Source organism: Pimephales promelas, chromosome 15, assembly GCF_988280905.1.
Source record: "Pimephales promelas chromosome 15, fPimPro1.hap1.1, whole genome shotgun sequence".
NCBI classification, from domain to species: Eukaryota; Metazoa; Chordata; class Actinopteri; order Cypriniformes; family Leuciscidae; genus Pimephales; species Pimephales promelas.
Window position 1 is genome coordinate 24,812,126 of NC_142783.1, and position 23,670 is coordinate 24,835,795.

At 37.6% G+C, this 23,670-nt stretch overlaps 2 protein-coding genes across 2 annotated transcripts in view; both read right to left on the minus strand.

The window, feature by feature from the left end:
* The window catches only part of sptbn5 (spectrin, beta, non-erythrocytic 5), a 32,346-nt gene extending 23,439 nt beyond the window's left edge, over positions 1–8,907 (minus strand). The window contains exons 1-12 of the mRNA XM_039669292.2: positions 8,817–8,907; positions 7,953–8,094; positions 6,152–6,319; positions 5,274–5,390; positions 4,990–5,147; positions 4,673–4,901; positions 1,971–2,605; positions 1,509–1,647; positions 1,201–1,424; positions 798–951; positions 396–596; positions 70–276 (exon numbers count right to left, since the gene is read on the minus strand). Coding sequence (XP_039525226.2) covers positions 70–276; positions 396–596; positions 798–951; positions 1,201–1,424; positions 1,509–1,647; positions 1,971–2,605; positions 4,673–4,901; positions 4,990–5,147; positions 5,274–5,390; positions 6,152–6,319; positions 7,953–8,075 — 2,355 coding nt within the window. The 5' untranslated portion in view covers positions 8,076–8,094; positions 8,817–8,907. The remainder of the gene's footprint in view (positions 1–69; positions 277–395; positions 597–797; positions 952–1,200; positions 1,425–1,508; positions 1,648–1,970; positions 2,606–4,672; positions 4,902–4,989; positions 5,148–5,273; positions 5,391–6,151; positions 6,320–7,952; positions 8,095–8,816) is intronic.
* Positions 8,908–10,365: 1,458 nt separating this feature from the next.
* ehd4 (EH domain containing 4) lies at positions 10,366–22,926 on the minus strand. Its single transcript, XM_039669313.2, has 6 exons — positions 22,488–22,926; positions 20,962–21,138; positions 18,527–18,624; positions 14,080–14,492; positions 12,195–12,359; positions 10,366–11,332 (listed from the first exon to the last, which is right to left on the minus strand). Exons 1-6 carry the CDS (start codon positions 22,715–22,717, stop codon positions 10,775–10,777), a joined length of 1,641 nt encoding a protein of 546 aa, XP_039525247.1. The 5' UTR covers positions 22,718–22,926; the 3' UTR covers positions 10,366–10,774.
* Between the last annotated feature and the right edge of the window lie 744 nt (positions 22,927–23,670).

Genomic DNA, 23,670 nt, shown 5'->3' on the forward strand with positions numbered 1-23,670 from the left:
TAAGTGTTTTAAATCTACTGTAAATAAATTTTCTTTTGTACATAATAGGCTGTTTTGGTCGTGACTCACAGTAAGGGGAGCAAGTTGGGCAGCACTCTTGGCTTGCTCACCCAGCTTTTTCACTTCTGAGGCATATGCTTCCATTTCTTTCTCCAGTCTTTGGTGACGCTGGAGCAGAGCAGTACTGCTGGCCTCATCCTTTCCATAATCCTCGTCAATGAGAAGTGGTTTGCGGTCATCAAGCCATGATCTGGCTTCGGTAACGTCTGCAAAGTACTGAGAGAAAGGAAGAATGGTGTTTAGAACACATTTTTATCCCAACCTTGATCCACTGAATCATAATTTATCACTTTCCATTCAGAAGGAGCCTATGCACAGCCAAGTTTGGTTTCTACCTGCTTGATGCCATTGGCTGCATGTAGCCTGTTCTTTCGGATGGTGACTTGTTCTTGAAGTTGCTGCCATTGTTTCTGAAGAGTCCGAATCCACTTTTGGATGTCTCTTTCATTGGGGTGTCTCCCCCTGCACAGCTCTTGGCCTCTGGATAAAACCCCCGAGCACAGAGATTCCTGTGATTGAATCTCAGCTTCTAAAGCCTGCAAAATACATAGCCATTTTTTGCTAATCTTAGTAGCTCTGTTCCAGTCATATTGAGGTCTCTGTCATAGAGGTGCTAAACACAGCATTAAGTATTAATAAGCTATACGTGGTTAGTGATAGACAGATATAAAAATGTGGAGAGTAATGTGTTTCTTCAATTCTTTTTTCTTTTATTATTGTATGTGATGGCCACATACCTTGTGGTTCTGAATGGCCTGCTGAATTTGACTGAGGTCTCTCCCCAGAGATGCAGCCTGTAAGAGGACCCATTTCTCATATATCCATGCTTCTACTTCTTCACAATCATGGAAAAACTCAAAGACCTTCAGCTGCCCCTCAAGAGCTTTTCTCCTTTTTTGACAAAAACAGACAAAGTTATCGCTGTACAGTATATGTCCATAGTTGCTTTAATAAAAACAGTTAAGAATCCTGTCTGCATTTGATTTAATTTGCAGTCTAGCTTTTGTAAATCTAAACAAGTGTCTAAGTATATAGTTCTTGTCACAAATTAAAAACATTGTCCTCAGTTTAGAATCAGTCTTAGAAATGTCCACAAATAAAATCGCCTCAAGTACAATCAAATGGGTTTAAAGAGATTACCTGTTCTTGCTGAGACCCAGTAGGGAGTTGTACTGGCCATTAAGATCTTTAATTTCCCTCTGGACTTTTGTGACACCTTTGTGTTTCACCTTTAAGGCACTGCTGCTTATGGCATTCAGGGTTTCTCCAAGTGAGATGATCTGAGTGTCTAGCAAGTCCTGCTTTTGCAGTAGGGCCACCACCTCTGGCAGCTGGTTTCCTGTGTCTGAGGAAGCTGCCTGGGTCTGCAAAGCAGGATAGAAAGCAGTTTTCAGAATTCATATTCATTCATCTGTTTGTAGTAAAAATAATACATATGTAATGTTCACCTGTAATTCCCTGAGCTCCAGAGTTATTAACTCAATGTCTCTGAGGACAGCAAATGTATTCACAGCATCTTCAACATATTCTTTCTGCTGCTGCAGCAGCTGCTGCAAAGTTTTCCATTGGTTCATGATATCCACCTGCCTGTAACACACAATATAGTAATTAATAAGAAAAACATCAATAAGAAACATTAATAAGATAATAAGCAAGATTATTTTTATTTAATGCTTCCACACCTTTAAATCGTTTTTGAATAATGTAAAATCAATTTCGATACATTCCTAAAGGATTAACAAATGTTTCTCTGATGACTCAAGTTTAGCCATGTATGTTATGCTAAAAATTTTAGTCCACAAATAAGAAAGACCAAATGGAGGGAAAAAAAAAATTGCAACCAAAAACAAACTGCATCAAGCGAATGTTATTTTACATTGCCAGATGACTGCAATTCTTTGCCCCCTCACCTGCGAATCACTTGTGCCTTGCTGTGGTAGTTCTCTCTCTCAATGACAGCAGCCATTTCACTTAAAGCGCGGAAACGTGGTTCACGAGCCAAAACATCTGTTCCCAGGGCCTCCAGTCTGCGAGCCGCTGTCTCAGCCTCCTCCAGCCTTTGCAGCCCTCTCAGGTCTTGTTGTTGGATCAGTTGAAGAGTGTCCTCCAGGTAGCTCTCCCTCAGCGTAGCCTTGCGGCCAAACTTCTGGGCCAACTGTTCCAGCTGTTCCAGCCTTATCAGCGCACTCTGGAGATCCTGCTCTCGCTGGTATTCTGCTCGCTCTAGCAAGGTCCAGTTCCTTTCAATATCCCCCATGGTCTTGCCTTCCGGAGGAATATAGTCCCACTGGTTGTTTGCCCTCAGCTTGGTTCTCAAGTTGAAGAGGTGAGCCTCGATGGTCCCCCGTTCCTGGTACTTCGGAGGCTTCTCAATAGTGCGGTATTTCTTGAAGGCAGCCACCAGGTGCTGCATTTCTCGCAGGGAGTTGGGGAATGACCGGTCATTAAGCTCCACCACCTTGGTCTTGATCCAGCGTAGTAAGTCAGACACCATGCTCTCATACAGACTCTTCATATTATCCAGCTCTTTCAGAAGGTCCACAATCTGCAGGCAGAGTGATGGTTAACAGACATAACATATATTTTAGAAAACACTGATGTTGAAGTAGATTAATGAAATGCAGCTGGACAGTTCAGCATTAAACCATATAGTTAGGACAATATACCAAAAAATAAAACTTTTGTAATACTATACTGACTCTCATGTCATTTCAAACCTGTATGACTTTTTTTTTTTAAATACAATTGTCCATACAATGACAGTCAATGGTGTCCAATGTTGTTTTGTACATCACTGACTTTAATTGCATGGATAAAAACAGTTGAAAATTATATTAAACTCAGATTATCTTATCTCAGAGATTGGTTTCTACAAACCAAAAAGGTAATAAAGGGATATTAAAGGGATTGTTCACACAAAAATAAAAATGATTTCATTAATTACTCATGTCGTTCTAAACCCGTAAATCCTTTCGTTCATCTTCGGAACACAAATGATCTTTACAAATAAATCTTTAAAAAGTTAAAATATAAGTAGAAGAATAATATTTTGACCACAAGTTCTATTGCATTAAAGGATGGGTGATATGGGAGGATATATATATTCAACAGCTACACTATATCTATCTACTTAATACACACCTTTCTTACTTCTGGGACACTCCTTTGCTGCTCAATAATTGTGTGTCTCATGTTCTGCCAGCGCAGCCACTGACAGCTGAAAGAGCCACTGAAAGCCATTGTCATCTGTTATCCCAATTGTGTCGCACCTGAGAGCTGGCAGTCTTACCATAAAATGAACACAGAGTCTTGACATCTCAGAGCCTGGCTGGGTTTATCTTTGTCCCATCCATCCATCTGACGAGATCTGTCTGTCATTGTTCAATACGCTTTTGTGACAGCTAACACTACTCCACAGCTGTGACCCAGTCAACACATACCACTATTTCTATTCACACATGGACATAGTGGTGAGTGAAAGTGTCGTACTGCACAGACAGGACAGGACACTTCACGCCCCTGTTTTTCTCCATGTGTATCCTGCCGGCATGTTAATGGCATTACCTGACCTCTGAGCTCATCTTTACTGGATCAACTCCTGTTTGTCAAAGACTTTCTGAGGACGTCTTCCTCCATGTTGTCAACATTAGCAGAAAATCTGTTTCCTGACAATGCAATGCAGGCAACTAACTCTCTTGTTTAGCAGAATTTACAGCCCAGAGTTGCGCTGATCTGATTAATACCTGCGGGCTCCTCCTTTTGACCCACGGTCAAATCCACTGGCACTAATCCTAAAGATTCTCTGAGATTAGAGTCCTCATCCAACACTGCAGTAGCTGCAGTTCATACTTTCACAAACAGAGGGTGCCAGTGCTTGACATTTCCCAAAAAGCTTTGTGTAAATGTGCATGGCTTTGTCCCAGTGGACCAAAGAAAAGTGTATACTTTGTAAATAAATCACATCTATTCAAAGCCAAGCCTTAGGGAATAAATCTTGTATCACTAATACCTATTTTGACATCAATGCAGGTTGTATAACTTGCTTTTACAATTATTTTAAGTAAGTTGCAAATATAGATATGTCTCGGGTCCCTCCTTCAGGATAAGTTTATGGGATTTTTTTGGCCTGTATTTTCACCAGGTGAATGTCATAAGCTTGATGGCTTTTGAAGCAATATTTGAGGTATCAATAATGGCCTTTTCTCATTACACATTGTTTGTGATGAGGCGAATTGGAAGAATTCTAAATGCATTTTCTAATTGTATGTTATTGATTGTATAAACAACAGTGTAATGACAGACAGCTCTCTGATGACGTATGGTGAACTTCTCCAATCAATTTGTTCACACAAACCTGTCCCTTCTTTACAATGGACTGCAAGCTCCTATTCAGATCTACCTCCATTCAATCAACAACCAGTGAATAGAACCAAGTCTCTGTCCCAAATTTTTGTCTTTTCGATAACCCATTTCACTCTAATGCACATCAAAATATGCACTACTCGCTACTTCCGTTACGTCATGACTAAGTACCAAAGTATGAGCAATAGTAATGGCGAAACTTGCCATAGCATTTTATATTTCTTTGAACTACATTTGTTTGCTGACTAACCTTAGCTATCCTCTTCTGGATTGTTTGGCCCTGCTTCATTTTGGAGAAGTAGTGGTAGTACAGCGAGACATAAGTCATGATAGACTTCTCATCGGGATGGGGAACCATGACATCTTCCACATCCAGGAGCTGCATTATCCCAAACTCATCCTCTGCCAAAGTGAAAGCATGGGTGAGGCTCCTCTTTGGATCATCCTGGCGTAGTCGGTTGTAATCAAAAAGATCAGGCCTGGAACAATGTTATCATTAAATAATGAGACTGAATTTGTGGAAAGGGAACATGAAATACTGATCCTGCTATCCACTCTGAATACTACCGATGGGCGTGAATAAGAGCATTGAAGGCCAGTCCATCTCTCCAGCTGCTTGAGAAGTCTTGCACATTGACATTGGTGTAACCGGCGGTCTTACGCTGACACCAGATCAATAGAGCGTCTTTGGCTGAGCGTCGTGCAGCACTGGCGTCACCACCAGCCTGAAACCAAAACAGAATGTAAAACAGAGTGAAAAACACACCTTTTGCTATTAAGACTCTTACGAGTCTATGCTATTAAGACTCTTAATTTAAAAGTCTCTACAGGGGCTACTCTAAAGGCCTTACCTCAACAAGATTGATGGCTCCAATCTGGAAGCGGAGAATGATGATCCAAATTAGCCCCAGGATTAGGGTTTTGTCTCCATCCACAACATTTTCTGGACCAATCAAATCTACGCGTATCTATAGGAAGACGAACAGAGAGAAAAAGGATAACCAACGATTATAAAGTGCATCCCTTAAAAGAGTAGTTCACTTTTAAAAAAACTTTTGTTGATAATTTACTCACCCCCATGTCATCCAAGATGTCCACGTCTTTCTTTCTTCAGTCGAAAAGAAATTAAGGTTTTTGATTCCAGGATTTTCTCCATACAATGCACTTCATTGGGAACCAAACGGTTCAAGGTCCAAATGAGAGTTTTAGTGCAGCTTCAAAGGGCTTTAAACAATACCAGACGATGAATAAGGGTCTTATCTAGGACCCTTCGAGTCATGACTCGAAAAAAGATTTGTTCATTTTGATGAACGAGTTTGAACTGAGCACGGCGAGCATGTGTGCTTATAAAACTTTAACCTTTTTATTTATTTTTTAAATGGCTGATCATTTTGCTAGATAAGACCCTTATTCATCGTCTGTTGTCGTTTAAAGCGCTTTGAAGTGGCAATGAAACTCTTTTGGACCTTGAACCGTTTGGTTCCCTTTGAAGTCTATTATACGAAGAAAATCCTGAAATGTTTTCATCAAAAACCTTAATTTCTTTTCAACTTAAAAAAGAAAGACATGGACATCTTGGATGACAATGGGGGTGAGTAAATTATCAGCAAATTTTTTTTTAAAAGTGAACTACTCCTTTAAGAGTTTATCCACAGTTTACTTTACTTTGTGAAAACAATGTGTATTAAAAGATTCATATTTGTATTGTACTTCTTTACTTTCAGTGTACCTTGGTTTTAAGGAAGGTAATGGCATTGCTGTTGTTTTCCAGACAGTGAACTCTTAGGGTGCGTCGACTGGGATTGGGCAGTTTCTCCCCAGAGATGAGCTCCAAAAGTCGCACGAGATGCACACCAGTTCTTAGCTCAGTGAATACATCGGTCAACTGAACCTCTTCCTTTAAAGTGCATGCACATTAAAAGATAATTACACACAATTTCCACCACACCCAGTTTATACAATCAAATAATCATAAAGTGGAAAGACAATAAATGTAAACAAGCAAGGTTGCAGACAGTGACAGTGAAATCCTTAAATCCAATAATTGCAAATATGCAGTTTTAGTTGAAGTTTTGGCATGAAATTAGCTGCTGGCTTTGTCTTAACATTGTGCTTGGATAATTGCCACTGTATTCCACTATGACATGACTCATTCAAACTCCTCTCAGTAAAGCCACCCTGCTCTCAGCTTTTAAGCAAGAGCCTTGCAACCACTCCCTAATCCATGTGTTGTGGGAATCTGATGTCTCTGAACAGATCTGCTTACTGCTTACCTAGGGAATGAACTGAGGGACCTTAGAGCACACCCTGCTCCTCTGGTAGGTCCTCCTAGGAGTTGTAGTTCATCACTCAAGAGCAATGATACATATAAAAGAAATCTGCTTGCAATTTTTACATATTTCTTGTTGTTGCAACTTTCATAGTTGCTTTTAAAAGCAAGAGCGATGATATCAGCTAACTGCTACATGTAACTGACTATCGACTGGTAAAATGCTGTGTGTTTGGGTGGAGTATATTTTCTCTGTAAGTAATATTCGGCTATTTTTACTGATCTGGATGACCTTTTATAATAAACATGTTATGAACAGTGTCGTTTGATACAGAACAATACACAGGAGTAAATGAGGAAGGGGAAAGGGAAAGGGAAACGTTTCAAACATGTCATTTTTTCAGACAGCTGCCTGTATAAGCTATTAATATATTTTTGTGCCGTTGTAGCACCACTTGTCTTTTTTAACATCTCCCTGCTGTTTATTATGCGAGTTAAGTCTCTCAGTTGGTTCACACAACAATGGCAGCAAGTATGAACGGAGGTAATATGTAACCACTGTTAAACATAACACTCAAAGTGAGACATACAGTGGAAATATCTGGTATAAAACAACATGTGATGACAAGTCAAGGCGGTACTATTTCCTTCCTAAATCTAATTTTGGTGATGTTGATGTAAGACTGCATTATCTGTGCTTTTCTCTCACCTGTGCTGATCTGTCACAAAAGGTTTGTGTAACAGTGTATAACTGAGTTTTAATTTAAGCATACCTGCCACTTGCTTTCATTATTCTTAAACTCAATCTGAGATCCATGTATTTAAGAAAAACCAGTGGTCTGATTTGTTTAAATACTTACCATGAGACAAGACCATAAAGTATATAGATGGTAATGCAATGAACAATGATTAAAATAATTATGACCTTAACTGGGTTCAAGGGTTCACAACTAGAGGTAATCATGCTGGAGTGAGCACATTACATAATAAACTACAGTAAGTCACAGGACTGGAGTCAGGATTACTAACATTATATTACACTAGATATCACCAGAATTATCGCAATATCCAGTCGTGAATCACGAAAGTTTATGTAAAGATTGCTGAATCATCAACATATTTCTGATTAAACTATGGGTGGATTATTAATACATTTATAGATAGCTATCTGTAGCTAGATAACTACTATTAGAAAAGTTGTGTTGGTGTTTTGTTGTGTAGCATTGAGGTTCATGAAGGCGTTGGAAGGATCTGTTCATACCCCATTCTTTGAAAAGACACTGTTCATCCATTTTGTGTAGGTCTTCTTCTGCACCGTCATCCGCTGCTCCTGAAGCTCTCGGAATCGGCCATCAGACTCCTCTCCATCTCCTTGTTTAGACATCTCTTGACTGTGTCAGGCCCTGATAACAACAATTGAAAAATGCATGTAAATCTTTCAAAGACACAAGAATCGCAAATTTCTGCTTCACCTCACGTCCTGCACCAGAGCTTGTTCATTTACAATAAACAGCTGCCCAAAATGGGCTTAAACATTAAGCCATACACATGACTGGTGAAGCTTTTGCATTAGGGATTTTTTAGATCTTCTGGGAAGTTAAAGTAAAAGAAGATAGCACCAAGGAAAGTTCACTGTGAAAGTGTTGAACATGACCCATATATACTTTGTGTATTAATGCAGAAATGAACGTATCAGGGCAATCGTGTCTCTCTTACTGACAGTGTAATATGTACGAACTTTACAGACACATTTTAAAGCATCATAAAAATACCTAGCATTTTTAAATCATTTTCAAACATTCTTTGAATATATATGGCCATCAAGGATTACATATACTTAGTAAACTGGTCAACATTTAAATTCTTAATTTTCCTTTTTCAAATGTTATACTGTACCTTATCCACATTTACAAAGAAGTGAAATAAATTGTGACATTTGTTTAATCAACTTTAATATATATATATATGCAAGTCTCCTGTAGTATTACATAATTTTGCAAACAACTCACTGTAGATTCATGATAGCCATGTTGTCATTTGTATATCCCACAAAGAATAGAAAATTACGATATATTTTGTCAGTTAGGTTACGATGCACAGCATACAATAATTTGAATTCACTTACCCTTCTCAAGGTTTTTCAACTCTTAAACAGTCAAAGATTATTAGATATTCATCATGGCAAAACTGGATGATTTGAGAGTAATCCGATAAATCATCTTTAAGACTGATCAGTATTGAGGAACTGAACTGAACTTTGATGCAGTTGTAATGAACCGAAAGGGAGGGTAATTCTCACTCACCTAGTAATGTGCTACTTTGGGGGTAAAGGTTGCAGTCATATTCATTATTTTGTGCAATTCAGCAGCACACACCTCTCTATATGCCAATCCAGGAACAGCCATGCCAGTGCTATTTTAATTGATTACAGTTCAAAAAAGATTTAGTACACATTCAAGATTTATCATTTCAAAATAAAGTGAAACAATTTTAATTTGAAATAGAAACATTTATTACATTCCCTTTTTTAAAAGGGTGTATCATATAAAAAAAAATCTTTTATTTTTTTTAACAATCAATTACACATTAACGATGGCTGGAAGTTATATATATATGCCAAACGCTCATTAAAGTATAGGCAACACCATCAAACACCTATATAAATGTACTAATTGTCCCAAAAACATGAAAAGATAAATTTCTGTAATCACTTTTTACAGTAATCTTAATTTCAAACATGATCTTTCATGTTCACAAGCCACAAGAGTTGAACTAATTACAGTCTAGTTCATGTAATCCACCTCTGAGCTGACAGAAACCATCCACGTATGTATTAATTAAAATGTACATATGATTATTGTAACAGTGTTTAACACACACATTTACTTTCGTCAGTACTGATGTATATACAGCAAAGTGGAGTTTTCATGATTAAAACTGATTTCATTATATAACAGAAGTTACTTTGCACCTTAGAAATATAAACACTATTTAATTTGTAATTTTATCTTACTGTCATTGTATACATTGTTAATATTTAAATGTAAAATATAAATATATATAGAAGGCATAAATAGACTTGGCAGCCTGAATGCCAATCTCTCAAAAAACTGAAATTGTAGAATAGTTTATAAGAATTATTTTTTTATTTTAATTTCTTTAAATGCTTGCTGCTATAAACTATAATTATTCACTAACTAGTCAGTGTCAGACAAATATTATAGACAACAAAAAACCTTGGCAAAACAAAAAAAGTGCTGTTATTATGTGTAAATGTATTCAATGTCATGTTCAATAAATCAAAATATCTAACACCCAGCATGAGAAAAGAGTGTATGTAGTAACTTTCTATTAAAAAGTTACATCTAAATATTAATAATGAGCAGAATTCATTTTAATTGCTTCATGAAACACTGAATACTGTTTCAATTTCCCCACAGTCCATTTCAGGATTATGATGCAATCATTTTCAAGTTCATACAAAAAGTGTGCATTCAAGGAAAAGGTTGATGTAAAAAAGAAACTGTAACACTATATTGTGCTGCAAAATTAATTGAATAGCTATGTAACATCTGTGGATATTCACACTGTGTCAGAATGAGTGAGATGAATGTATACTTCTGTCAGTGCCTATGACAGTTTGTCATGAATAGGATGATTATTTTTGGCTGCTGTTATGCACAATTAACAACTAACATTTTTATTTCATATGAAATATAATATAACATCTTGAAAGCACTGTATAAAATGATCTACAACCGCACTGCCATCTATTTTCACAATCTGAAAGTACATGGTCAAATAACATAATATCAGGGATAAAATTTAGAGGTAACCATATTATTCTATGGGTTGTAATTTAAATTAATTTAAAATGCCACGTCTTTCAAATATATTAATATATTTGTTCTTTAACTCGGAGTTAATGAAATTGCATTTTAGGCATATGAAAGTCACAGAAGTCTAATGTCTAATTTTGACCATCAACAGCACTGTTGAATACAAAAGATGGCTTGACCAATAAAACGTCATCCTTTTTTCATTTTGTTCAAGCAGCTGGCTGGTAAAAATACATGAAGGTGCTCAATCCTCCTGGTGATTGTACAAGATCTCTGCGGTGGGGTCCTTCCTGTGAGACGGAGGCACCAGGTGATTTGGTAGCTCTGCAGGAAGCTCAAATCCCTCAAGTTTGACCCTAATAAGGTGCTGAGCGAGAGCAAATTCTTCATCATCCAGCATCCCGTCCTTATCACAGTCTGCCAGCTTCCAGATCTTTCCCAGTACGGTGTTGGGCAGACGAGAACTCATCATCTCCTTCTTGGCATTGATGCCAGTTACCTTCCCATTGACAGGCATCAATGTGTAGAAGATTTCATCGTAGCGATGTTTGTCACGACTTACGATCCAATCCTCAGTATCAGCCCCTGCACTGATACCCTCACCGTAGCCATGGCCAAAAGGCCCGTCGGTAGAGTCTTCAAAGGCTCCACCCATTACCATCTGAGATGGCTGTTTGCTTTCTTCCTCTCGGATCATGTTCATCAGGCTCGAGATCTTGGTGGACAACATTCTGTCCACAGATTCAATCAACTTCAATTTCAAAGAGGGGAACTTGCTGAAGTCGTAGTGCTGCAGTTGCTCCTACATTAGTAGATGTGAGTGACAGAGGGAGACATTTAATGTCAAATTTAAGGGTCTGTTATAATATAGCATTAACAGATAACACAGTGGGTTATAGGAATATTTTGGTTTCATTATTCATTTTTAAAGATCATGGCACAGATTTATAAAGTAAGGCCTACATCCAAATCCTGAAGTGGTTAGTTCAGTGATATAATGTCTAATTCTGGAGTGAATCAATGTCACCAACTTGGGGCTCTATTTAGAGCGTGGCCTTTATCTTTAAAGTGCTGCCTGGAAGCTGTCTGGTCGGAAAGTTTATTGTTAGTACATGTATAATTAGCGAATGTTATTATAGTTGACTGCTTTTTTTATATATGAAATAAAATTAGGCATCCCTGGGGGTTCATTAAATGTGTAAAACCGAATGTCAGGTGCGTGCCTGTAAATCTTTGGAAAATTATATGAAACATTACATCGCTTGATCGGCATCTTATTTTCACATATATTTCGGTACAATTTCTGATGTGGGGCTAGTGTCTACTGATTCATGCTGGCTAAACATCTCCACGCAAGACCTGAAGAAAGTGAAAGTACTCTTCATGAGACAATAGCAGGGCAGGGACTCAAGCATTGTGCTAAAACACTGTACAAAACAAACATTCCTCAGATCTACAGCCTGGAATCCATCATACATCTGCACCAATTAATATAATTTAATAACGAGCACAGCAGTTATGCAGGAAATTGCATGCAAGAACAGATTTAAAAAATGCTGGTTAGCTTGCATCATGGTTAGTTTTGTTTACTTTGTAAACATATGCAGAAGCCATAATATAATATAATATTTCCTCATGTTCCATGGACACTGGCCGGGTCTTACCTGCATTTTAATGACATTAGGGAAATCTCCAGGTGAGATGTGGTGCTCCCTCTGCAGTATCTGATAGATCTCAGGCAGGTGGGCAATAAGCTCCTCCTTTTTCTTCTCTTTCCCAAACAAGGAGGGCATTTCTTTCTTTAAGTAGCTGATGATATAAGCATGCACCTATAAAACACACAGCAGACTATAGTCAATAAATTCATAAAGAGGTATGGTGTGAACAATGGTGCGTAGCAAGTCAGTTCTGCCCTCACCTGAGCTGATTTATAGTAAAATAAGAAATAATACAATTTCTTATACTATTATAATAAATTACACAGATCTAATATTTAGTCACTACAAGTACGTTGCATTTTTGCAAACTATAGGCAAACTATTTAAAGCTAAAACTAAATAAGGACATAAAACATAATAAATAAATAAATTTCACATCATATTTATGAAAGTAATCTAAGAGTGGAAATGCCATCACAAAGCTTGAAGTTTCGTTAAAAAGCAGAGGATTAATATCAGTGATGGGGTTTGGGGGAAGTCTTATGGTTTAACTTTTTCTCACATGACATCCACCTCCTGTTACTCTAGCATAGTTGCATAATCACACACCATCTCTGTGTTTACACCTTGTAAGTGCCCTTGCCAAAGAAACATTCAAAAGCATCTGTATTTATATAAACTTTTTCCTCAATATAGAGGAAGTACACCAAAAGAGATCTAAATAAAGTTTGGGCTTTTTCCTTTTATGCTATGTTTATTCCTCTTAAGGAATGATTGGCGGCTCGAGGAGGACAGGAAAGGCGTAAACATGACGAGTGGCAAGACATAGTGGGGTGGAGAGGTTAGGAAAAATAAGGGCTGTGCTCTCTGAGCACATTACACACATTCCTTTGTACCACGGAAAGGGACTTTTCTGGGCTTTTCCAGGAGATGGAGAAGGCATTTAACTGCCTCACATGGCTTTACCATTACAGGAAGGCATGCACAGGGCTACAGGATTCCTGTTTGCTGAACGTGGTTGGAAAATATTGCGGAAGAGATAAGACGCACTTTCTGTCATGGTTCCATGAGTGAATTGTTTATAACGTCCAGATTTAAGTGCACGACGCAACCAGGTTGTGTTGATTGGGGCTCATGTGGCACAACGTGTAAGTTTGAACAGTGCAGTCAGCCAAAAACAATAGCGGTTGAACTAAGGTCAAACACAAAATAACAGACAATGAGCAGCGATGTTGGAAAGTTTCAGCATGGGTTTTACAACCAGCAAGGTTTAAATATATTAAAACTAAATCGGCACTTTGCCGTCTTTCTTCTGCACTGGAAGCTCCTGTCACAAGACTAATGCCTTGTGTCTGTAAACATACTTGGCAATAAAGCTCATTCTGATTAATATAAAACAAGCCAAATTAATATATAATATAGATTTTAGGGTTCCCATTCTTTCATGTACACCAGATTCAAGGTGTTCACTTTGTTTTGTCGCTTTCTTCACTACTTCACTTTGTTATTCCTGCTTTTAACATTTATTTCACGCTGGTTTTAGTTCTACTTTTTTTTAAGGAAACATTACTTGATAATAAATATGAAAATAGAGAGTATATTATACATTTGCAACAATGTGTCAACTAAAGTATTAGTAGTAGGCTATTAGGTTACAAGTTAGGGTTCAGGTTAGTAGATTAAGTTGACATGTAATTACTTATTAGTCAGTAGAATGTCTGTTGGGGGACCATCACAATAAAGTGTTAACATATATTAAGCAGACAGTACTAATAATCTGATGAGACAATCATAAAAATGGTGGCTAACCAATTTTAAAAACTTCAAAATGCATTTTTGTGTGGACCATTTAAGCTGTGACTACTACACACACACTACTTAGACAACCTACCTTAGCAAGACGAGCCCTTTTGATGAGGTCATTCAGCTTACGCAGGGCAGCGTTGCGTGGCAAACCCTGGATGTCCCTGAAGAGATCTTGTGTTTCAGCTTCAAACAGACGTCGATTTTCTGCATTTTGGAGAGGTTTGGCCCAAAAAGAGCCGAGATAGACCCTCACCACCTCTGGGGTATTGATCACCTTCCCGAGCGACCACATCAGTGCACCATAAACACGCATCAGCTGCTGTGTGTCCACTTGGTCAGCCTTGTTCAATACCACACGGATTTTGTCATCCTGACCACGGAAAGCTTTGATCGCTTCAGAAAACTCATCAGATATGTCCAGCTTATGGGCGTCAAAGAGAAGAATGATTCGGTCCACTCGCTCTCCAAACCAACGCAGAACCTCAGAGAAATCATAGCCTGCAGTGGAAAAATATCAATAGAACAGAATAAGAATTGAAATACTGTATACTTTATTGTCCAGGTAATGGACAATGAATTATACACCATAGTGACGTACAAATACAGTAGTAAAACAATAGTATAAAATAACATAATACTAAAACATTCTTTTGACCTAAAATATTAACTTGAAAAACCCCCTTGAGATTTTAAGCTAATATCGTAATAACGTAACAGCACATTCACGTTCATGTTTATGGTTCTCAGATATTGGTTAATGGTCACATGACAAGCTAATAAACAAGAAAAACACTTCATATTTTAGTGTCACATTTTCATTATTTTCATTTCTTAAATATTTATTTATTTATTTTAATTTAAATTTTTATGATTCAATTAATTATTCACTTTTCATCATCAACTCACAAACACCAGTTTGGGAAATCCAGACATAATATATATTATGAAAAAATATGCATAATATTTACAAACCCGATTCCAAAAAAGTTGGGACACTGTACAAATTGTGAGTAAAAAAAGAATCAAATGTTGAAAGTGAGACATTTTGAATTGCCATGCCAAATATTGGCTCCTTTTGGATTTCATGAGAGCTACAAATTCCAAAAAAGTTGGGACAGGTAGCAATAAGAGGCCAGAAAAGTTAAATGTACATATAAGGAACAGCTGGAGGACCAATTTGCAACTTATTAGGTCAATTGGCAACATGATTGGGTATAAAAAGAGCCTCTCAGAGTGGCAGTGTCTCTCAGAAGTCAAGATGGGCAGAGGATCACCAATTCCCCCAATGCTGAGGCAAAAAATAGTGGAGCAATATCAGAAAGGAGTTTCTCAGAGAAAAATTGCAAAGAGTTTGAAGTTATCATCATCTACAGTGCATAATATCATCCAAAGATTCAGAGAATCTGGAACAATCTCTGTGCGTAAGGGTCAAGGCCGGAAAACCATACTGAATGCCCGTGATCTTCGGGCCCTTAGACGGCACTGCATCACACACAGGAATGCTACTGTAATGGAAATCGCAACATGGGCTCAAGAATACTTCCAGAAAACATTATCAGTGAACACAATCCACCGTGCCATTCACCGTTGCCGGCTAAAGCTCTATAGGTCAAGAACAGAAGCCATATCTAAACGGGAACCAGAAACGCAGGCGTTTTCTCTGGGCCAAGGCTCATTTAAAGTGGACTCTAGCAAAGTGGAAACTGTTCTGTGGTCAGACGAATCAAAATTTGAAGTTCTTTTTGGAAAACTGGGACGCCATGTCATCCGGACTAAAGAGGACAAGGACAACCCAAGTTGTTATCAGCGCTCAGTTCAGAAGCCTGCATATCTGATGGTATGGGGTTGCATGAGTGCGTGTGGCATGGGCAGCTTACACATCTGGAAAGGCACTATCAATGCTGAAAGGTATATCCAAGTTCTAGAACAACATATGCTCCCATCCAGACATCGTCTCTTTCAGGGAAGACCTTGTATTTTCCAACAAGACAATGCCAAACCACATACTGCATCAATTACAACATCATGGCTGCGAAGAAGAAGGATCCGGGTACTGAAATGGCCAGCCTGCAGTCCAGATCTTTCACCCATAGAAAACATTTGGCGCATCATAAAGAGGAAGATGCAACAAAGAAGACCTAAGACAGTTGAGCAGCTAGAAGCCTTTATTAGACAAGAATGGGACAACATTCCTATTCCTAAACTTGAGCAACTTGTCTCCTCAGTCCCCAGACGTTTGCAGACTGTTATTAAAAGAAGAGGGGATGCCACACAGTGGTAAAAATGGCCTTGTCCCAACTTTTTTGAGATGTGTTGATGCCATGAAATTTAAAATCAACTTATGTTTCCCTTAAAATTATGCATTTTCTCAGTTTAAACATTTGATATGTCATCTATGTTGTATTCTAAATATAATATTGAAATTTGAAACTTCCACATCATTGCATTCTGTTTTTATTCACAATTTGTACAGTGTCCCAACTTTTATGGAATTCGGTTTGTAAATAGACATAATGTAATATATAACAAATCAACCTTATAAAATAACTAAAAAAAAAAATACAAAGATTTAAGACCAAAATTCATATTTAAAACACACCTCAGATGTCACCTCTAAATTGTAAATGCATTTTCTGTAAAGCTGCTTTTTAAATTCATTTGAAATGTATATTCCACAACTGGGGAAAACTTTGTTAAACTGCCCTTCATACATAAATAATGGTTACACCTTTCTTTCTGTAGCTGAAAGAAACAGGACGAGAGAGGGGTGTAACGATCAGTTTTTAGGTCACAGACCAGGCATGACCATGGGAATCTCATAGAGACAGAGACACCATATCAGCCTTCATTCACATGTAGCTCATTATAAGCAAGTGCATGTGTTGATCAATTCATTTTAAGAAATGAGATCCAACTTATCCAGCCACCCACGAGGAAATGAGGAAATTACACTGCTCCAACAACAATGGCATGGATTACACATCACTATAAACATTTTTACAAAACGTTCTGCCAAGATTTTACAAAGGAGGAGCTCATTGCTTACTCTTAGAGTGTGGGAACCATCAATGGTATTCCATGTAAGGAAACTTAGTACAGAAGATGAAAAGTCTTTGCCTTACCCTAAATTAACTTTTTAAAAATAAACATCAAGATTTTAGGTTGAGATTTATATAAATGTGATAAAGGGAATGTCTATTCGGTCCTATCATTAGCCTTTTTTTTTAAACTAAGAGCATAATGACCAACAATGAACAGTTTAAAAATTATATGATATAACGTGCAGTCTAAATACAAGTATGCTGCCCTCATTTGTAAATCTAAAGAATGCAATATGCATCACAATTTAAAGCAGCCACAACACAAATGTCTAGCAGTAAAAAAATCTGTTATTTTCAAATTTTGTAGAAAATTCATAGTCGTATTAAAAATCTAATATGATTGATGCACAAGGCCAATGGTGCATCGTGAGATTCATCAGAGATGCTAACGTAAGAGGAATGCAACTTCAGCTGAGCGGCACTAAAGCAGGAACAGATGTGTAACGCCCATGTGTCTTATCCCTCATGGCCGAAGTTGCGTCCATACATTTGCACGGTTCTGCGGCTCCATCGCCAGGCCTAATCTACAGTTTGCAGACCCTCTTGCGCCATACTCTGCTGTTGTGCATTTTCATAGATAAAAAATAAACAGCATAACAAGACACATCCCAAAACTGTTAAAAATTGCTTGGCCACTTCTCAGTAGTTCTCTGCCTTTTTAGTTTAAATTAAAAAAAAAACTATGTGAAAACAAAGCATGCTTGTTTTGTTTATTAATGATCATGTTACACATAAACGCTGGCTGCTACATACTGAGGTGCCAGAATGCTGATGTAAACCCAGAAGTGTGTTTGGCAAGCTCAACTCATGCTTGCAAAAAGAGGAAAAAAGAAAAGTGAAAAATGCTGACATCATAACACCACACACTCATCAGGGTTTCCAGTGTGTCTGCTGTTGTCATGTAATGGGAGACAGGGACGGAAACAGCAGAGGAAATTTACAAAGAAACAGGCCAGATCTGGTGACTAAAATGAAAATTAATGACTAAAGCATTATGATTGTTCCTTATTCTGGAAAAACGAGCTTCAGTCCTCAAGGGAGTGAACCAGTCTATCTGTTGTAATGCATCCCATCAAATCTATTTTCAATGAGAAATAGCCAAAGACTGACCGATTTCAGAATAATGAAGAATCCAGCCTGCTAAACAGCACAGTTCATGCTGTGTTAGTCATGTGAAATTATCTTTCATCAACTAAGATTTACCTAAACAAATGTCTAATAAACATCTTTGGAGGAGCACTTGAGAAAACTGTCAAGAGAAGAAACGGGGTGCACTTGATGGTGTACATTTTGTCATTTGTTATCCTATTGCACTGTGTGTGCATAACTCCCGGCCTTTGTTTATAACACAATACAGGACAGACTGGCTCTAAGACAGTATGAGGATCAGAGTGAACATCCTGCTGTACAGTAGGCATTGCAGCCACTGACCTCTGCTTATGCGCTGCTTCTCGCCAGACAAGATCCCCGGTGTGTCAATGATGCTAATGCTCTGCAGAACTTGGTTGGGCATTTGAGAGCAGATGAACCTATCGAGACAGATGGAGAGAGTTCATCACCTCATGTTTTCACTGGAAATGCTGGTGGTAACACTACATTTGTCAGTTGACTAATTTGAGTCATGGGAAACAGCTGAGATGCATTTTCGGCATTTTCAAAGATGCAAGAATCAGGCCTGATTTAAAGGGATACTCCACTTTTTTGGGTAAATTTTTGGGAAACCTTTAGACTCCCCCAGAGTTAAACAGTTGAGTTTCACCGTTTTCAAATCCATTCAGCCGATTTTCTAATATTTATAAGAATATCAGTAAGCAGACAGTTTCTGGTCTCATTGACTTCCATAGTAGGAAGAAAAATATACTATGGAAGTCAATGAGACCAGAAACTGTCTGGTTACTGATATTCTTCTAAATATCAGAAAATCGGCTGAATATATTAGAAAACGGTAAAACTCAACTGTTTAACTCTGGGGGAGTTGTAAAATGAGCCTATTTCCAAAAAAAAGTTTAAATTGGATACTCTAGCTGTGATAGATATAAAATTACAAAATAAAATCAGTCAAAAAACGTTGCTCAGGTTCAAGTTGGTCACACAAACTATTTGTGCTGACTAACAGAAAGCTACTTGAAAGTGAGTTGTTATTCAAACATTGCTAACCTATTGACAATGGACCTTTTTTGCCCCTCAGAGTTTAGCTGAAATATCGCGAATATTAACAGAGACAAACTTTATGAAAAAAAAAATTGGAATGAAACCTAAAAAAAAGGCATTGCATGCATCCATCCAGAACACGATACTGTCACTGCTTTTAAACATGCTGACTGAGGTGAAGGATCTAATGGAAAGTGGTAAACTATTCCACAACCTTGGGCAACTTTTAGAAGTTGAATGAATAATATATTTACTAAATGTAACTAAAATTATTATTTAATATTATATCTCCATGCTGAGGGAATATTATGGTGATGTTAAGATTGCAGCATTGTCTCAAGTGAGTTTGAGGATCTGTCTTTTTTATTAAAAAAAAAAAAAAAAACAAAGCCTAAAAGGAAATTTCAACATCTGTGATCAAACATCACCTGTCAGCTGCAAAGCAGGACATGTTGAGAAATAGAGGAAGAGGAATTCAAACAAGTTTCATTTTTCAAGAAATTACACATCCATTTTATTCAAAAACCCAGTAGAAAAAATGTGTTGGAGAGAATGAGGGAAAGAAACTGCTGTGCCTTAATGTGCCATCACATGACGCACAACGAGATCCACAGGAAACGAAGTGCATTGTTTTGAGGTTCCTCTGGAGGAGAGGAGATGTTCTCTGTCAAATGTGCCTTTGACCTCTATAGTGGTCACTGTCAAAGAAGTACTTACCCATTTCCCCTCCACATAAATATCCAGCGAACAGGGGGGAAAATCCTTTGTCTAACTGTCTAGGCACTAAAATTAAACATTAAAACTTGTGGTAGATCATGCAGCAGCTTTAGTTACCTAAAAGGAGAAGTGGCCTTTACACAGTATTTGAGACACTTTGTTTGTTGAAAATATTTGCCTGTAATAGAATGCGTGAGATGAAAGGAAGAAATGAATGAGCGGCAGAATGTGTCTTGGAGAGAAACATGTAAACCTAATGGAAAGGAAGTGATATGCAAAACTACAAAGCAATGTGACATAATGTGTATTTAACATGAATACATTGTCTTTTTATAATTATAATGTAAACCTTGAACTGCACTTGTACCATAACAGACAGATTTCCTATCCTATGCCACTGCCAAAGCAAGATAATAGAAAATCCTTGTTTTGGCAACGACTCGGGCAAGAGAGACATTTGTTACAGAATGTAGCGAGCAAGAATATGTGCCCACGTCCTAGATTTTCCTGCCACATGACATGAGATCTAACAACCATTCTCTTGGCTTAAGCTTGACAGAACATCTCATGAAAACTGAAATATGGTGCTATCAATTTATTCAGCCCCATGGTTAGTTCGCCCAAAAATGGGTAAACAGAAGCGTGCTAGCTGAATAAGTACAGTTCAATAAAGTACAGTTGAATAAAAGCCCAAATTAAATCTGTTCATAACATAAAGAGAACTGTGCCTCTTCAGAAGTCTTGGATTAAATACATTTACAATCTCTTTATGAACTTTTTGAATTGTCAAAATTGAATTCAACATTCAATGGAGGGACAGACATATCTTTATTTGTGTTTCAAACATAAATGACAGCTTAATGTCATTCCAAACCCATAAGACTAAGTAATTGATGACAATTTTCATTTTTGGATGAACTATCCCTTTAATAATCCGTATTTAATAATACTAACTTTGAAACTGAAATCTAAAAAGTAGCGATTAAGCACTTATTTACCTGTTTAAGAAGGCATTTCCGAATGCATTGAGCTTGCGGAAAGGTTTTTTGGGGTCCACAACCAAGGCATTTCCCGGAACAACCCCCTCATTCTCATTGTACATCACAGCTATGAATCCATCTGTCGTTGGTTCAGGGCCAATTCGCATCCCTGGAAAATCCTGCTCCAGAAGATACCTGCAGAAGAGAGAGAGGTTAAGTATTAACAAACCACTTCTTTGTTGACTGGACCGGCAGAATCAATGTGACAGCACACGCTGACAACAAAATGTCACAGTTGGGTGAGAGTAAATGAATGGAATAATTTACAGTCCTACCTTTAGGTTGAGACAGAATGCAGTAAAAATAAAGACAGTCAATAAAATCAAAGCTAAACAGTGGCACATGACCATTGGATGATGGCTAGAACATGAAAACAGACCTATCCATCAGTCTCACTCTTCCTGTAACTTCCTAGCCAAACCATAAGATTCCTACCACATCCTGCCAGGATGAGAAAGTGTCAAAGGTTTCCAAGCAAAGAAACACACATGGCTTGTCATTAAATTGAACATAAACATAAGGGAATTATAAATCAAACTGCATTCATTGTTAAATATGGCTAAATTTCTCCTTACTGCACATGTGAATGTAATGGAAGAACTTTTAGCAAAAGCATGAACACTTTTTTACAGGTGAGGAGGTGAAAAATAATACAAACAACACAATTTGTATTGGCTTTTCACACTCACATATACAAGCAAGAACTTATAATATACTTAGTGACTTCATTACTCTTTAGACTGGAATGTGGTGCTTAAACAGCCTTAAACATCCATCATTTCCAACTATGACCTAATGTTTCAGATTATTAACAGCTAGTAATAAGCCAGTTCTAGTTTGAGAGGATTTCAACACGAATCATAGAGCTTTTGGATTTTCTTATTTATCAAGAGACTCCATGTCTAGCACAGGATCCAATTAGACCCAGCACAGACATCAGAGCTGGATGCTATTGACCAACAGCGAAAAAGTCAATAAGAAGAATAATGATGCTTTTATGAGTTGTTTGCATAATATCCAGCCTTCTGCATCTCTTCACAGATGAATGGACTATGTGAGCTGGCATATAAGCTGTAAGAAACTCAGAAACTCACTGTAAGAAAAAAGCCTGTTGCAGCAACCACAAAGAGCTGGCTGTACTGAACTTAACACGTGTACATGCTGTTCTATTACCAATTAAATATAAATAAAAGCTAAGTCACAATAAAAATAGTAGTGTCTATCAATATTAAAAAGCCATTATTGGCTTGCTAGACATTACTATTCGATTGCAGAATTAAACATTTAATTACTAACAACATGCACTAAGGGTTAGTTTTGGGGTTTGGTTTATTACGTGTAATTTTGCATATTTTACTGTTATCAGCCTACTAGTATAGTAAAGTGTATGGGTAACAACCCAGGAATAGAGTGTTACCTACTACTCATTCATTCACTGGCAGAAAACTATACAATGTTTTGCTGAAGAGTTGACTTTGCGTTACCTTATAAAAGTGGTCTTCCCTGTGGAATACTGTCCCACCAGGAGGACCATGGGCTTGCTCTGGAAGTCCGCCTGCTCCAGAGCCGGTGAGTGGAAGTCATGGAAGAGGTAGGTCTCCTCCAAAGGCAGCAGTTTCTTAACATAAAGACTCAAAAGTCCTTCAGTCACTGTTTGAAACATGTCACCCTCCTTGTTTCTTCCACCCTGCTCCTTGTTTACCCAAGTGAACATGTTGCCGTTCCTCTTAAAGCTCTCTCTCTTTTATACGTAATGCAAGCTTAGTTCCCTTTTTTATACTGGAGGAATTTAAAACGGTTCCAGTTTTTGTGTTTGTTTGTTTTAAGAGTAGCCCGTCTACTGGCCTCAGCGTGTAGTGCCCAGCTGTGACTGTGACTGTCGCCGTGACCTCACCTGTATCCTTTTATGTGACGCTCATTCTCCAGACTCTAGGTTTGAATATTCATTAGCTACACTGACGCACTGGTTTCTCCGGCTGTTGTTAGGGTGGAGTTTAATTGGGACGTGTTGAATCTGTAGGCATTGGCACTTTCTGACTGCTAGTTATTTTTGGTGAAAACGAGCAGGCTGAAACCCTGAAGAAATTGATGACATGGGGAAAATCTAAATCCACAAGAGAAATTTGATAAATGCAATGTTTTTTCACCATCATTTCGCAGTTGTGGGCTACAGAACATAATTTAAATAAATAATTTGACAAAACTAAAAAAAAAGCATTTTAAAACAAAGCAAATACACATTACTAGTGTACCTGTTTTGAATAAATCTCGATTATGGACTGGCTCATTTTTAATTTGTTTCAATGTGACTGAAATCCAGTCCAAGCTACTCCCCAATCAGCCAGGCTTGTGCATTTACGTCACCTAGTGGTAAGCAATGAAATAACATAGACTTTATACAATTTATGGCAACTAGGGACAGAAATTCACCAGTAAAATGCCACTGAAAGAAAATAAATGGGCTATATAGTTCAAATGTGGACGTCGATTTTAAAAAAACTTTTTTAAATCTGTTATAATATATTTATATTATATTTTATCTGCTCTCTAACATTTTATATATTTCGTAAAATATTGTATTATGTCTATTCAACATAAAAAGAGAAAAAAAGAGATGTCACAAAAATGGCACTTGCTCCTTAATAGAAATAATATACTTAATATAAC